The 15,098-nt window shown below is 38.1% G+C and overlaps 1 protein-coding gene, 2 long non-coding RNA genes and 1 pseudogene across 5 annotated transcripts; all 4 read left to right on the top strand.

The window, feature by feature from the left end:
- The first annotated feature begins 578 nt into the window (after positions 1–578).
- Positions 579–2,023, top strand: cdaa (cytidine deaminase a). The gene is made up of 4 exons (XM_059527081.1): positions 579–775; positions 1,267–1,378; positions 1,460–1,517; positions 1,782–2,023. The coding sequence occupies exons 1-4, from the start codon at positions 649–651 to the stop codon at positions 1,902–1,904; spliced, it is 420 nt and encodes a 139-aa protein (XP_059383064.1). The 5' UTR covers positions 579–648; the 3' UTR covers positions 1,905–2,023.
- Positions 2,024–6,671: 4,648 nt separating this feature from the next.
- On the top strand, positions 6,672–8,054 carry LOC132118684 (HMG domain-containing protein 3-like; annotated as a pseudogene).
- A 3,176-nt stretch (positions 8,055–11,230) lies between these two features.
- Positions 11,231–13,847, top strand: LOC132118466 (uncharacterized). 3 transcript variants are annotated; one of them, XR_009425900.1, is made up of 9 exons: positions 11,231–11,910; positions 12,152–12,265; positions 12,361–12,408; positions 12,492–12,575; positions 12,674–12,739; positions 13,343–13,403; positions 13,545–13,595; positions 13,672–13,716; positions 13,803–13,847. It is a non-coding gene; the product is annotated as an uncharacterized LOC132118466 (long non-coding RNA). The 3 variants fall into 3 exon arrangements; XR_009425899.1 differs by having other exon boundaries at positions 12,492–12,739; XR_009425901.1 differs by lacking the exon at positions 12,674–12,739.
- Positions 13,848–14,286: 439 nt separating this feature from the next.
- LOC132118467 (uncharacterized) lies at positions 14,287–15,098 on the top strand. Its single transcript, XR_009425902.1, has 2 exons — positions 14,287–14,421; positions 14,598–15,098. It is a non-coding gene; the product is annotated as an uncharacterized LOC132118467 (long non-coding RNA).

A 15,098-nucleotide genomic window follows, 5' to 3' on the forward strand; every position in this document is an offset into this window, starting at 1 on the left:
ATATTCTGTTTAGTTTTTCTAAATCTTGGAACAGATAGAAAAGTCCTTCAATGTGATTTAAAAAGCATCCCAGGATGCATCAGTTTGATGGAATGACCTGGAAGAAATCTAGGTGTCAGTAAGATTGATGGAACTGTCACAGTTTCATTTTGGAATACATAAAGCTTACAACAAACTCTTACTTGCCTCTTTATTATTGTCATATGAGTCTCTGATCTCTGGACTGAGTTAACAGGATGATCTTTACTCATCCATCTGGTTACAATTTGTGCATTACCTCAATTAAATATTTTCTAGTGCTCATGAGTATAAATGTTTAAACCACCTTTAGGTAAGTGAAAATGTTTTGTTCATTATGTTGATGGTGCTCTTGTCTTATGATTGTCAGAACGCCGCAATACACAATCCTGTTCGTGGAATTCCAGACCTTGCCATTTATATGAATTATTAAGTAAATGGGAATTTTGACATTGCTGCACCAAATTACTCAATGCTACGTGTCAAAGAGTCATTGCAACACTGATTTCCTCCTTAGTCACACACACACACCGCACAAACACACACACACACACACACACACACTATAACTTGTGACTTGAAGCCATGTAGTGCCTGGCAGTCAGAACAGAGTCTCCAGTCAGCAGAATAATGAGTAGCTGGAGCCCAGAAGCGCTTGTTAAGAAATCTCAGGAGGCCAGAGAACAGGCGCACTGTCCCTATAGCAAGTTCAGAGTTGGAGCGGCTGTCTTAGCAAGCGATGGAACCGTGTTCACAGGTGAGGACACTCTTAAAAAATATATGTCTTTTTTATTTGAAACTAAAAACATATACAGTATATATCATTCACATGTCTGCTTCTTGACATTTTTTAAATGTTTTTGAAAGTCTCGTATCCTCACCAAGGCTCCCTTTATTTGATCAAAAATACAATAAAAAAAGTATTAATTTAAAATATTATTCTAATTTAAAATAACTGCTTTCTGTTTGAATATATGTTCAATGTAATTTATTCCTATGATGCAAAGCAGAATTTTCAGTACCATTACATTGCATGATCTCTTCATAAATCATTTTAATATGCTGATTTGATTTGCTGAATATTGCTGATTAATTAAATGCATTCTGTTCGAATAAAAGTATTAATGTTTTTTAAGAAAAATCTTACTGAACCCAAACTTTTGAATGGTAGTCTGTGCACTTGTTTTGTAGCTATATTTTGTGTCTGTTTTTCATGGACTTTTAGCATATAATGGTGATGTTTAACAGGTTGTAATGTAGAAAATGCATGTTACACTGCTGGATTGTGTGCTGAGAGGACTGCAATCTCTAAAGCTGTGTCTGAGGGACATAAGAGCTTCAAAGCCATCGCAATTGCCAGGTAATTCAGTATATAGCTATGTATGTATTGGCTGAAGTATAAATAGTGTTGAGTAATGTTCTTTAACTCATTATTTTGCAGTGACCTTGAAGATCGCTTTATTTCTCCATGTGGAGCCTGTAGGCAGTTCATGAGAGAGGTCAGTTCTTAAAAATAAAATCATGCAAACTTTTTTTTTAATTATTTTGTTATTGCTATAATTCACAAAAATACAGACTTTACACTATGGCTTGCGAAAACAAGTCATCAGGAAAATACTAAATATGAGTCAACAAACTGCATGTTTGGAAAAAGTGGGATTTTGTGAAAAGTAAAAAAAAAAAAAAAAAATTGTAATACACATAATTTTTCATATTTTTTTTAACTGTCATTTATTAGACTGGTCATGTCATCTGTCTTACAGTTTGGCTCCCAGTGGGACGTTTATATGTCCAAATCTGATGGATCTTACAAACTGATGACAGTAGAGGAGCTCTTGCCGTGTTCATTTGGCCCCGATGACCTGAGGGCAAAAGAAAACCATTAAACTTTGGACATAAAGCCATGACAGATAGATTTAAAAGTATTGAATGGATGTATGGTTATATTATTTTCTAATGAAAAAATATAAATGTGTAAACTAATAAATGGTAGGGCTGTTCTGAATTGACGTGTGGTTAAATTATTGAACTTTTATTTTACAATGTGTGCTTTTATTGGGACATGCGTATAGTTGGGGAAACTACTCTCAAACTGAAGCTTGACCAGCTAAATTAAAGTAGTTAAGCCACATTCAAGCTACCTTCTGAAAAAGTAGCTATAGCTAAGTTACTATCAACATATATATATATATATATATATATATATATATATATATATATATATATATATATATATATATATATATAATTTAATTATTACAAATAATTATTAATTAAGAATTATAATGAAGTGTTATAAGTAAAATATAATGAAGTAATAAGTAAAATATTTGGGGTTTAAAACTACATACTGTAATGCAATTATGATTTCAAAGAGTATGGGTGAATTTAGGTCCATTGGGAAACTTTTACAATCAATTTCAAAGACAAAAACTGTCCCAATGATTTGATTTTGTAAACTAACCAATACACACAATAATAAAATAAGATACTGGATACTTATCTTAAACTGACTGTCAACGTGCAAAATTTGTACTAACATAACATCAGTGCAAGAACAAAATGTTTGCAACAACCTGGATACGGAGAAGTACGAATGTACAAATTACAGTTGATTCATGTGAAATATCCACTACTGGACAGCCTTTGCAATATCATCAGATGATCTGTAAAGCCCATTTTCTATTTTAACTTTGCTTGGATAAAGTGACAAACATCAACTGATCTCTGAAGCAGTTCTTCAATTTTTGCATGATACAGGGCTGTATATAATTATAATAGATAGATACATATAAATATAAATAATAGAATTTAATCCAAATATTGACCTGTAGAGGGCAGTAATACGCCTAGACGTGTTTACATAGCATTGACATAAAATACAAACTCTTACTTGTTGTCTATATATTGCAATTCCTTCTGGAATGAGTAAACAGGTCTGGTTACTTACAATTCTGTGCATTACCTCAATTAAATATTTTAACATATATTAAAGTGAAAGTGGAGCTGTTTTCATTATGTTGAGTGCTCTGTCTATGATTGTCCGAATCCTGTTTGTGAAAATTCACCTCCTTAACATCTTGGCCCTACATTAAGTTTTAAGTAAATGGGAACTTTGCTTTATCAAATTATTCATGCTAAGCGTCAAAGAGGCATTGCATTACTAATTTCCTCCAATCAACTAAGTTTTATAATTTAGTGAGTGACTGGCTGTCGATACAGGATCTCCAGTCAGCAGCATTATGAGTTGCTATAATCCAAAAAAAGCTTGTTCATAAATCTCAGGAAGACAAAGAACAGGCATACAGTATTGTGGCTACAGCAAGTTCAGAGTTGGAGCAGCTGTCTTAACAAGCGATGGAACTGTTTTCACAGGTGAGGACAGAAACAGTTAAGTGTTCCTCTTGGAGAGGACTACAGTATTATACCAGTTTCAAAGCCATCGCAATTGCCAGGTATTTCAATATATAGCTACAGTTAGGTTCATACACTGTATATTTGGACACTGACACAATTATCATCATTTTGGCTCTGTATGCCACCATTTTGTCTTCAGCAAGTGAAATGCATGCTCAATCGGGTTAAAATCAGGAGATTGACTTGGCCATTGCAGAATATTCCACTATTTTACTTTTAAAAACTCCTGATTGGTTTTGCTGTGTGTTTTGGGTCATTGTTCATTTGTACTATGAAGCGCCACCCAATCAACTTTGCTCCAGGATCTGGGCAGAGAGTATATATCCCTATAAACTTCAGAATTCTTCCGGCTGCTTCTGTCCTCTGTCACATCATCAGTAAACACCAGTAACCCAGTGTTACTGGAAGCCATGCATGCTCATGCCATCACACTGCTCCACCATGTTTCACAGATGATGTTGTATGCTTTGGATCATGAGCCGTTAAAAGCCTTCTCCATACTTTTTCCCAAAGAATAATTTTCCAGAAGTTGTCTGGCTTTTTTAAAAAAGAATATTTTTTGGCAAAAATATATTAATCTGGCTTTGTTTGCACCTTGTGGTGAACACTCTGTATTTGACAGTGACACGTCTATCTCCTGGAGAGTGTGCTTCTCTTGACTGGATGTAGTCAAAGGGTTTTTCTTTACCATGGAGAGGATTCTCCAATCATCCACCACTGTTGTTCTCTGTAGACATCCAGGCATTTTTATGTTGCTGAGCTCACCAGTGCCTTTTCCCCACCTCAGAATACCGAACTCTTGATTTGGTCACTCCTAATGTTCCTGCTATCTATCTGATGGATTTGTTTTGATTATGAAGCCTAACAATTGTCTGTTACATGGAGAGATCCTTTGACTGCATGATGTGGGTTCAGAGCTACAGCTTCCAAATGCAAATCCAGTCCTTTTAACAGCTTAATTGACGTAGAAATAACGAAAGAATAGCCCATGCCTTCCCATGAAACAACTTTTTTTAGTCAATAACTTAACCTTTCCTCCAATTTTGACAAGAGTATACCCTCAAATTAAAGCTCAGATTGTGCACTTTAAGTCCATATTCATTATATAACTATAACTTCAATATTTTTGTTCAGCAGCTAAAAAAAATGTGCCTGTGTCCAAATATATGTATTGGTTGAAATTACTGTGTATTAATATTGCTGTTATGACCTGACTTTTATGCAGTGACCTAGAGGATCGCTTTATTTCTCCATGTGGAGCCTGTAAGCAGTTTCATGAGAGAGGTCAGTACTTCTAAAAATGAAATTTTGCAAACTGATCATTATTATTGATTTATTATTACCATTCATGAAGACATACAAATGTGGAGTTAAAATGTGATCTGTAAAAAGTCAGCAATGACAAACTACGTTTTTTAAAAGAAATGCCATTATGAATTTAGGTGTGGCTTACAACAAAAACAATGAGAAGGGGGTCTCTGCGGAACAAAAAGAGGCTTTTCCCAATTTCTGGGCGTCTTCAAACTGAAATATGTGTTGTTCCATCTCTTTCTCTGATTTGCTCAAATTGAGTGGGCGATTCCCAAATGCATTTTCCCCATCAACCCAAGTGTAGCAAGTGACGCGGAAATTAAGCACAAGCGCCGTCTGCTACTGAGAGATCGCCTACATATGAATGTAAGTGTATTGTTGCCAATTTGGTTTTGATTAATTTGTGTTACTTTTCTAGCTTGCTACCCCACTAAGTTATTAAAAGCTCCAAACAATTTACTTTTAGTCACAATCTAGGATCATGCATTATTAGCCTACATGTTCTATTCTCACTGATAGGCCTATCTGTGTTGCTTTAGCCGTGAAACCATGGTTTACCTCTCCAGTGTAGATAATGATAGCTTGCTTAACTTTACTGTCACACATTTTTAGTCAATTCAGGAATCAATTCAATTAAATAAATTAATAAATTTATATTAATTAATTAATTAATTACTACTAATTAATTAATTAATTAATACAATTAAATAAAACTAAATTACAATTGTTAATCGAGTTTAACCAGGTAGTTACCTTGTCAGTTTAGAATGCTATAAATTGTTTTAGTAAAATGTTGTGGAAAGAATGTGTCTTAAATAGAAATGTGTGGATATTTTATCTTTGTGCTATTTCAGCACACAACAGTTCAGCGGAGAGGTAAAGATCCTCAACCACAGCGCTGCCGTGAAGATGCTAATTTATTCACATGCCCTTTCTGCTCATGTGACACATACAAGCCATGCCAGTATCATCAAATAATGACCCATATAGCTGGACATAAACTAAGATCTGTTCAACATGGAGGTAAGTGTGTAAGCACCACTTCAAAAAATGTCTATAAAAGATGTATCTAAACGTGTAAAAGTTATTATATACAGCTGTGGCCTTGGCTGTGGTCAAAAGGCCAAACATTTTCACTGCTGTCAGTGTCCACAGACCTACATAAATAAAGGTGCCTTAAAAGAGCATCTTTGTAAAAAACACCCCATATCTGCTTTTACTGCTGATCTACAACCAGTCGCTCGTCCAGCACAAGAAACATCTTTACAGCAACCAGTTGCTCGTCCAGTAGAATCAGCGGCTCCACTAGTGATAAAGAGAAAAAAAATCACTGTGAGTTGCCCTCACTGTGGAGTAAGTCTGAATTCAAAAAATTAAAAAAAAACACATTGAGCGTAAACATGAATCCATAAATCCCATAACTTCAACTTCTCATCTACCAGCACAGTGTGTTAATAAAAAGAATGGGATATATGTAGTGGCTAAAACGTTTCGTGGGCCCTGTATCCCCATTCATGTGGCAAAAAAAAATTTGGGGCTCATCACAGAAGGTTATGTGTGAAATGGATGTCTGCAACACTGATGATGAATGGCACAAAGGAGTGACCTTTTGGTAACACCGTGTGTTCATCTAAGGTCAGTAGACTACTCCAGTGCTATTGCACCTAATGAAGATTTATCAGAAGATGTGTTAACTGAGATGGTTGAGCAAAAATGGTTTGGTGACACAAGGAAAAATCAATGCCTTAAACAGCGAGATCAGGCTAAAAGTAATGCTAGCCTTGTTACTATTGGAGGCCCTGACTACAAGTATTATATATCTGTATATGAGCCAAAGGTTTCACATTACAGTAGATTGGGCAGAGTCTTGGTTAATTACAATTCCAAGAGAAACACTTTGTCATTGCATTGTCCTTGTCTCAAAGGTAGAAAATCATGCCTGCATAAGAGTATTGGAAAATGGTGTCTCTTTCAAATGAAGCGGCAGCTCTTCACAACGCTGTCACAAGCTGAGGCAGTGAGTGAACCATCACAACATGAGGACGTCATGATGTCTGGCCAACAGTGGGAATATCCTCCAAAGGGTAAAGGCCTGAAGCAGATGGTACAATATATTTACTATAATAAAAAGCTTCCTGAGACACTATCAGATGTTTCTACCGGAGATGTAATGGAGGAAGATATTCCTAAACATCTTATTCCTGAGGAGGAGTTCTGCTCTCAGTGCCCTGGACCTGTTCGCCTCAGTGCTCCTATCCTCATCACCAGAAATGCTAAAGTTACAATGCTCACTGGTGTAGTGACTGGTAGGCATTGTTGGTTTGTCAGTTGTTACATATATATGTGAATATTCATTATACAATATATGTGAATATTCATTTAGACCTTGGTTCTTGTTACTGTGTAGTATTTTTTTTTAATGTTTGCATTTGCTACAGTATTTGGGGCAGTGTAGGTTAAAGTATGCAGTACATTATAATTGCCATGTGATCATTTTACATGTCCTATTAATGTCTGTTTTTTTTACCTCATCAGGAATATCCACATATTGCAAGAAATGCAGTAATTGTGGCATGTTTTACCGATACCAGGACTGGATGCATGGGCTTCACAATTTTAATGATCAACTGCTGCTAACCGTCTTTCTGTGCATTTTCATAAGGAATTCTGTGCAGGTTTTGTTTCTTAAGTTAGTTGTTTGTTAAATGGAAACAACATTAGTCTTAAGACTTTATCCTGAACTTACACTGATACATGTTCTTATGTTTATTCCCACCAAGGCTCATGTGTCAGTTGGAAGAGTGCGTTCCATTTTGCAAAGGACGTCACATGTGCCTTACCCAAAGGACTCAGAGTTTTTTCATGCATATTTACATTTTGAGGCACTGACCCACCATGATTATAACTTTTCATGTCTAAAATGTGGTCATCATCCTCCAGTTGTTGTGATGGTTTACACAGAAAGGGAGTGTTCAGCATGCCAGGTAAAAAAGTCACACGTTTATTTATTTATTTCATTTTCTAGTTTGCAGCTAAATTGTGTAAATGTAATTTTTTTTCTTTATCCAGTCAGTGACATAAATGAACCACATGAAACCTATAATGGTGAGGTGAATTCAGAAGACTTCTGGGAGACTCTTTCAATGGAGAGGATTGCCGCTGGTTTGTTGAAAAGTAAGTTTATTACTATAGCTTTTTTAATTAAACATTATGAACAAGAATTTAAACAACTAAATAAGTCAGTCTCTTATGAATACTTTTGAGTTCTTCACATCATGCAGATCCGCTGTGTGCAGCTGGATGAATGAGGCAAAATATATCTGTTGCCATTATTTAGAATAGGGTAAAGAGTTTATTGCAAATGAACATGAACTATTTTTCTAAAAAAACCTTCCAAGCAAAATTCCATTTCATGAGTTTGAATTGCTTCTTTGTTTCCTGTATGATCTTAGCTGGGGACAGAAATCCTTACAATATAAAACCCAATTTTGAATACTGGGCCCCCTGGATCGGCACATGCACGCAAGGCACCAACTGTGTTAAACACAGAGTGGCAAAAACCTCATCACTGAAATGGACATAACCGAGGAAAGACTAAGTGGAATCATAAACACGGGACGTGATGGTAAACTGTCCATTGTGTCAATGGATGGTATGCACATGGTTTGCCTTGATGCTGAGAGTGGCGTGGGAGCTGTACCTCAGTCATGGGAAAGATGTAAATTTCAGGACACATCATCAGTAATGTACCTTTGAATCAGGGGGTGTTTCGGCCTTTCAACACTAGACACCCTCATCAAAGGTGGCCAGCTACAGGGTGATCAAACCTGAGCTTGTGTCCCATTCCCAATCATGAAAATTTGGTTGTTTACATGGCACAGCCCACGGGACTATGCAAGGCAGGAGGCGTCCTCTTCCCTGAGTCAAGCCTAGAGCTGACCGCATACCTTGTTCACCCTCCTCATGGAGGGTTGTGCCCTGGGTTCTCAAGTGGGTTATAGGGTGGGGGGATTAGTGATTGGGTCGATAAGTGAGTGGGTCATGTTGATGCTCTATGAGCCCAACAAGGATCCTTTCTCTTAATCCATATCCACTGGCTGCTTCTTTCGGCCGCTTCAGAGACGGATCTAATTGTCTGTCGCAGAGCCTGTCCATGGATGCCAAGGTCTTTCAGCAGTCTGATGGTAGATGAAGCCACAAAACCTCTGCAACCCACTTCAACCGGATAGACTTTCGCTTTCCATCCCCTTTGTTGAGCGTCTGCTGCTAGTTCTGTATAGCGCAGTTTCTTGCGTTCATAGGCCTCATCCGTTGAATTCTCCCATGGGACTGTGAGCTCAGTGATGTAAACAGACTTCAATGAAGGGGACCAGAGAACCAAGTCTGGCCTAAGGGTGGTGACTGCAATCTCAGCTGGAAAGATTAGTTGCTGCCCAATATCGACAAGCATCTTCCAGTCCCGGGCCATGGCTAGCTGTCCAGCCTCTGATTTAATAGGGGGATGTTTGGGCTTCTTCTGTCTCTTCTGTCTCTCAAGAGCTGCTGCTAGACTCTTGAGGACCTGGTTGTGTCTCCAGGTGTAACGACCTTGTGTGAGGCTGGTTTTACAACCAGCCAAGATGTGCTTAAGAGTCGCTGGAGTTGGGCAGAGGGCACAGGTTGGGTCCTCTCCATACCACTGGTGGAGGTTTTTTGGAGATGGGAGCACATCATAGGTGGCTCTTATGATGAAGCTGATGTTACTTGCCTCCATTTCCCAGAGCTCCCTCCAGCTAAGCTTTCTCCTCTCCAGGCCTTCCCACCTCATCCATTGTCCCTGCTTGGCAAGAGAGACAGCCTTTGCACTTCTTTCCGCCTCCTCCTGACGGCGCACCTCCTCGACCACCATTTTCCTCCTCTCTGATGTTGAGGCCTTACGCCAAGTTGGCTTACTTGCGGTAAGGCCGAGGCCTCCTCTCCCCAACTGGACGTGCCCTACAATGTCGCTGTGCCTCAGGGCTGACATAGCTTGCTGGACCGCCTCGGATGGTTTCCATTTCCGTCCAGTTAACAGAGGTGGAACGGCATTGCTGATGGTCTGGTCCCTGGAGTCCTTCAAAGTCATCTGGAGTCTCACTTTAGAGCACTTGTACTCCTCGGTGAGGCTCGTTATAGGCCCGTAGAGGCTGATGTTAGTCAGACAGCGTGGGACGCCGAGCCATTTCTTCACGTATAAAGTCACGGTTCGCTCCATCTTTTCCACAGTTGTTATTGGGAGCTCATAGATAGTGAGTGGCCATATTACCCGAGGGAGAAGTCCAAATTGCAGACACCAGAGTTTGAGTTTCCCTGGCAGTAGGGTTCTGTTGATGGTTTCCAGACTGTTGGTAATGTCCTGCCTTACTTGCTGAACTTGGTCTTTGTCCCCAAGGCTAGCGTTGTACCATCTACACAGGCTTTTGACAGGTTGCTCAGACACTGTTGGTATTGGGTCATCACCAATGCAGAACTTCACATCTTTAAGCTGTCCCTTAACTATTGAGATGCTTCGTGACTTGTTCGGTTTGATTTTCATCCGAGTCCACTTGATGTTCTCCTGCAGTTTTCCAAGTAGCCGCCTGGTACATGCTGCAGTAGTGGTCAAGGTGGTCATGTCATCCATGTATGCTCGGATAGGTGGAAGGCGGATCCCGTTCTTAGTTCGCTCACCCCCCACCACCCATCTTGAGGCCCTGATGATGACCTCTATGGCCATTGTGAATGCCAGAGGGGATATTGTACAGCCTGCCATGATGCCTACTTCTACGCGCTGCCATGATGTTGTAAGGTCGGTTGTTGTAAAGCACAGTTGCAGGTCTTTGAAGTAGGCTTTTACTAGACTAGTGACAGATGATGGAACGTGGAAGTGATGGAACTAAGTGATGAATTAATGAAGCTAAAGGTATTTTACACCTTAAACAACTCAACTTTTTTTGCAATTAACAATGATGGCAAGAAGATAAACAAAAAAATTCATTATCATACAGGTCTAAATTAGTTGTTACCTTCAAGTCATGCCTAGCACTGACATACAAATAACTAGTTTTACAGTGGCAATGATAATTGTAATGCTAGTATCAAATATATTTGTGATCCAACAACAGGTTGCTGACATTCGAAAACTTTGCAAGGCCTGTGGAGTTGGTACTCAAGGATCAAAGACTGATCTTCTATGCAGACTGAGAGGACAGATGCAAACCAGAACTGCATATGACAAAATATTTCAGAAAGTTTGGGGAGCATCAGGTATTTGTTGTGCTCAGAGTTAAAAAGCACATATTCTGAAAGGTATTAAGTTCCATTCCATTTACTAAATAAACTATTCTTTTCAGGTGGATGGGCAGTCATTTTATACCCTTGTGGTGTGGTTTACAGTGTGAAATGTCTCATCCATGCTGAAAGTCCTAGAGACTTTTCTGACATGTTGTTCTCTTGGAAACACATGCCAAACAGGTCTGGCCACCCATGCCAATGTTCGGAGACCAGAAGCAATGCCATTTGCACCATTTGACGGGCGGCTTGCAGAGGATACAGAAGACAATCTGAGGGCTGCACTGAGTGGAACCTTTACTGTTAGCCTACCTTGACTGAATGAAAAGAAGTTGGATGAAGATGTCAGTTGCCATCCAGTGACTGGATCCTCAGATCACTATGCCCTATATGACAAATTCCACGAGTCTAATTCTAAGGATGTGCGAGACTCACTCAGAAAGATCCAGCTTGTTCCAGAGTTGGCTGGTAGTGTTAACACACAAGCCGCAGAACAGCTTTTTTCTGGAATGCGGAAGAATAACTACTTCCTGAATATGATGTGTCCCACAACTCACATGTTTTTTGTCAGAAATATTTTGCACATTCAGAATGAGGAGAAAAACAAATCAATGCTGAAAAACATCCAAAAGTCCCACTCAAAAACTACTGTGAATCTCCAAAAAGATTCGCCTGGACGTCTGGTTGTAGGCAATTTCAACATATGTATACTTTGAATCGTAAATTTTTATATGGCTATGCACAGTTAAAATATGTAAATTTGTCTTTGTGTCTTTAGATAAGGAGAACAGGGGTCCTGAAAGAACCAGACTACACCTGATTAAACCTACTAAAGCTTGCTGGAGCAAGCCACTGAATCGATCACAGCGTAAACTGGTAATCTAACTGCACTCCTCCATTATGATTCAATTTGACATTTTTATTTAAACTTACATTTATGCATTTATCAGACACTCTTATCCTAAGCAACTTACAATAGAGGAACGTAAGTAATACAGTATGTCAAAGATCCAGCGACATTCATTGTGTGCAATGCCAGGTCTATTAGAAAGTTGGATAGATTTGCACTAGGAACAGGTTACTTTTCAATAATTTTACATTTCTAATCTCATGACAGGTGACTCAAGCTATTTCAGTAAGTAAGGATGATGAAGTGGCATATGTGGGCTCTACAGTAATAAAACAGAAAGACTTTACAACTCTGACAGAACTTTCTGAGGTTGAAGGAAGTGTAAGAAACGCTGGCATTAAAGATATTAAACAAACCATATTAAAACCATGAAAGTCCTATTTAAAGTAGAATTGATTTCCACCCCCTCCCCACAGGTGCTGAATTCCTGCTTTTGTGTTCTGCAACAGATTGCCCTCTCACAGGTTTAACCTCAAAGTCTAAAAAGCACAAATAAAGGCATTTAGATAAAATACTCAAAACAAACATGTTCCCTTTTTTTTTCCAGAATGTGGACTTCTATCCAGTTAACAGCCATGTCATTGTGACCTGGTTACCTCCTATTTGTGCAAATCCACTGGACAGCTTACCTGTATGTATGATTTAAGTTTTAAGCAGGTCTGGAATGTCTTCAATATGTTGCATACATTTAAGTCACTTTTGTGTAAAATATTTTCACTATACATATAGCCTGAAATTAGCAGCAAGGATGCTGTGGTCTTTCCATCTTATGTGCCAGGACACTGGATGCTGTGTGTGAGTCTGCTTAGATGTTGCATTACTTTAACCAACCATTTTTTGTACAAAGTGGAAAAAGCTACATTTTACATGTTATTCCTTGATGATATGCATTCTCTAACAACTTAACACATGGTAAAAATTTTCAGATCATGAAGCCAAAATTGAGTGAATTGTATTTTCTCAATTCGCTGAGAAGCCCAGGTTTTGGTGATGGCACTTACATTGCCACATACAGGTTTTGCCTAGAATGCTAAAAAATTATGTTCTATATGGTTCAGCCTGGTTCTACATTCAGTTCTGTTCTTTTTTTTCTGTCCTGTTCTTTTTTTCATATTTCTATTGACTTTGTTCTCATCCTATATAATTTAAGAAATGCAAAATTAAAAAGATATTTACCAAAATGTTGTGCATATTTGCAATGAGAAGAAAGCCATGGAAAAAGTAAAGGTTGGACAGTTCCCCTTAAACCTGCCTTTACTATTTTCTGTTAAAAAAAATTCTCCCTATCAAATTTAGTTTTGCAGGGTAGTTCTTTAAAACCCTGTTTACTGTTTAGCTGTATGTAGGAAAAATCTTAACTTATTTTTTTTTCTTCTTCTTTCAAATGTGTTTTGACAGAGAAATTGCTTTCAGCCTCTGTCCTGGGCCTTGGACTGAGTTCTTCTCTGAGGACCTTGAGGTATGTTGTATTAAAGGTAATATAGTGTATAGTGTCTTGATAGTTGATAAAGGCTGTAGAATAAAGAAATTATTTCAGATTGTTTTGTGGTTACAAATCCTTAATTTATACATTGTATTGTACACACATTTATATGTCTAGGATGTTCCTCGACAAGAGTTGTCTTGTAGCTGTGGAGTCTTCACACTAATAGTTATTTTGGTTCTGCAGATGTCATGTCAGAATTTAGCCCACATGTGCAGTAATTAATACTTCATTCATGTTACAGTATGCTCTCTATATTACCCTGGGTGGAACGTTTGACTTCTCAGAGGTGGGTTTACCAACCATATTAAAATATATATTCCGTAAGTTTGCAATTTATTTGTTTTGATAAACTTGTGCTTTTCCAAACTATAGTCAGACATGCCAAGTATTAGAAGATGGTGGTCTGCCCTTTTGCTGCTGTTCCCACCAAGGTATGCATGGTATTTATCCCTTTGGATGGCCAAATGTATTTACAATTGGGGATATTTTAAATTGGTCTTACCTGCATGCAGTCAATCTTGATATTGTTCGCTATTTGTCTTGATATTTAATAAAGTATTTTTATGTCACAAATTCATCAAGATCATTCACGAAAAGCCAGCAAAGAAAAAAGAGGCGAATCGGGGCTGACAAGAGACAAGACACTGGTATTGTTTACTTTGTTTGAGGGGCTCCATTGTTGATTAAAAATGTTTTTTGTTTGTTTGTTTTCCCCAAATTACTGCTGTTCTATTGTCTCTTCCTTGTAGTTGCAATCAGTGACACACCCCTGAACATACAGCAGGCATGTATTTGCCATTTTATTCAATCTTTAAACTGCAGTTGGATTATTATGACCACAACTTTTGTTCCTCCAGAGCAATCTTGCTGGAAGTTGTGGTTCATGATGGTGATGTTGCAATCCGCACCCTTGCCCTTACATGCAGTTGCTTCAACAACATCGTGTGCATGGAAAGTTTCCGACGAGAGGCTCACTTTCGGTGGTTGGACAGTAGGTTTTATTGTCTTATTACCCTTCCCATTTTTCTTGATATCATTGTTAGGTAAATGGAAGCTCTGTTTGTTTCTTTCACAATTGACATGTAACAGTGGTCGGTACATTGTTGCACTTTAAAGGCAGTTGCCTGTGAATGAGATCAGCTGAATTTTTTTTTATACATTTATCAGGTGTGGTGAACTGGAAGGCATTTAGTGAGAACTTCAGATCCCTGTATACAGGATTCCTTACTCAATATCCAGATGCCTCCAGTGTGACAGCGTGTACAAGCATTATGGAGCAGGTTACAGAGGGAGAGGACAAAGAGGCGTGTTGCAGGGGTTTTACTCCTCTGATGACTTCGAGGGATATTGTGGAAGCGACTGTTTTTATGAGGCTGGAGCATAGGCTGGAGAAAACATTTAATGTTTCAGATTAGATTCAATTATTTTCTTTTGTTATTACTCGCCTTTTAGAAAATATTGTTCTTAAAATAAGAATTAGTTTAGTTTTGTAGCTATGCAATCAATAAAGTGTTACTAACAGGTTTTTATTTCTTGAATATTCATTTATATACTTTTTAGTTTGTTTTTATTACACTCAACTAAGAATATTGCATTTAAAATAATTATTTGTTTTAAGTGTTATAAGTTTGTGGCTACGTGGTCAATAAAATTATCCTAATGTTTAAA

The sequence above is a fragment of the Carassius carassius genome, chromosome 37 (assembly GCF_963082965.1).
Source record: "Carassius carassius chromosome 37, fCarCar2.1, whole genome shotgun sequence".
NCBI classification, from domain to species: Eukaryota; Metazoa; Chordata; class Actinopteri; order Cypriniformes; family Cyprinidae; genus Carassius; species Carassius carassius.

Coding starts and splice junctions, on each gene's coding strand:
- cdaa (XM_059527081.1), top strand. CDS start 649: ATGAGTAGCTGGAGCCCAGAAGCGCTTGTTAAGAAATCTCAGGAGGCC. Junction 776..1,266: donor CGATGGAACCGTGTTCACAG/GTGAGGACACTC, acceptor GATGTTTAACAG/GTTGTAATGTAGAAAATGCA. Junction 1,518..1,781: donor GTAGGCAGTTCATGAGAGAG/GTCAGTTCTTAA, acceptor TCTGTCTTACAG/TTTGGCTCCCAGTGGGACGT.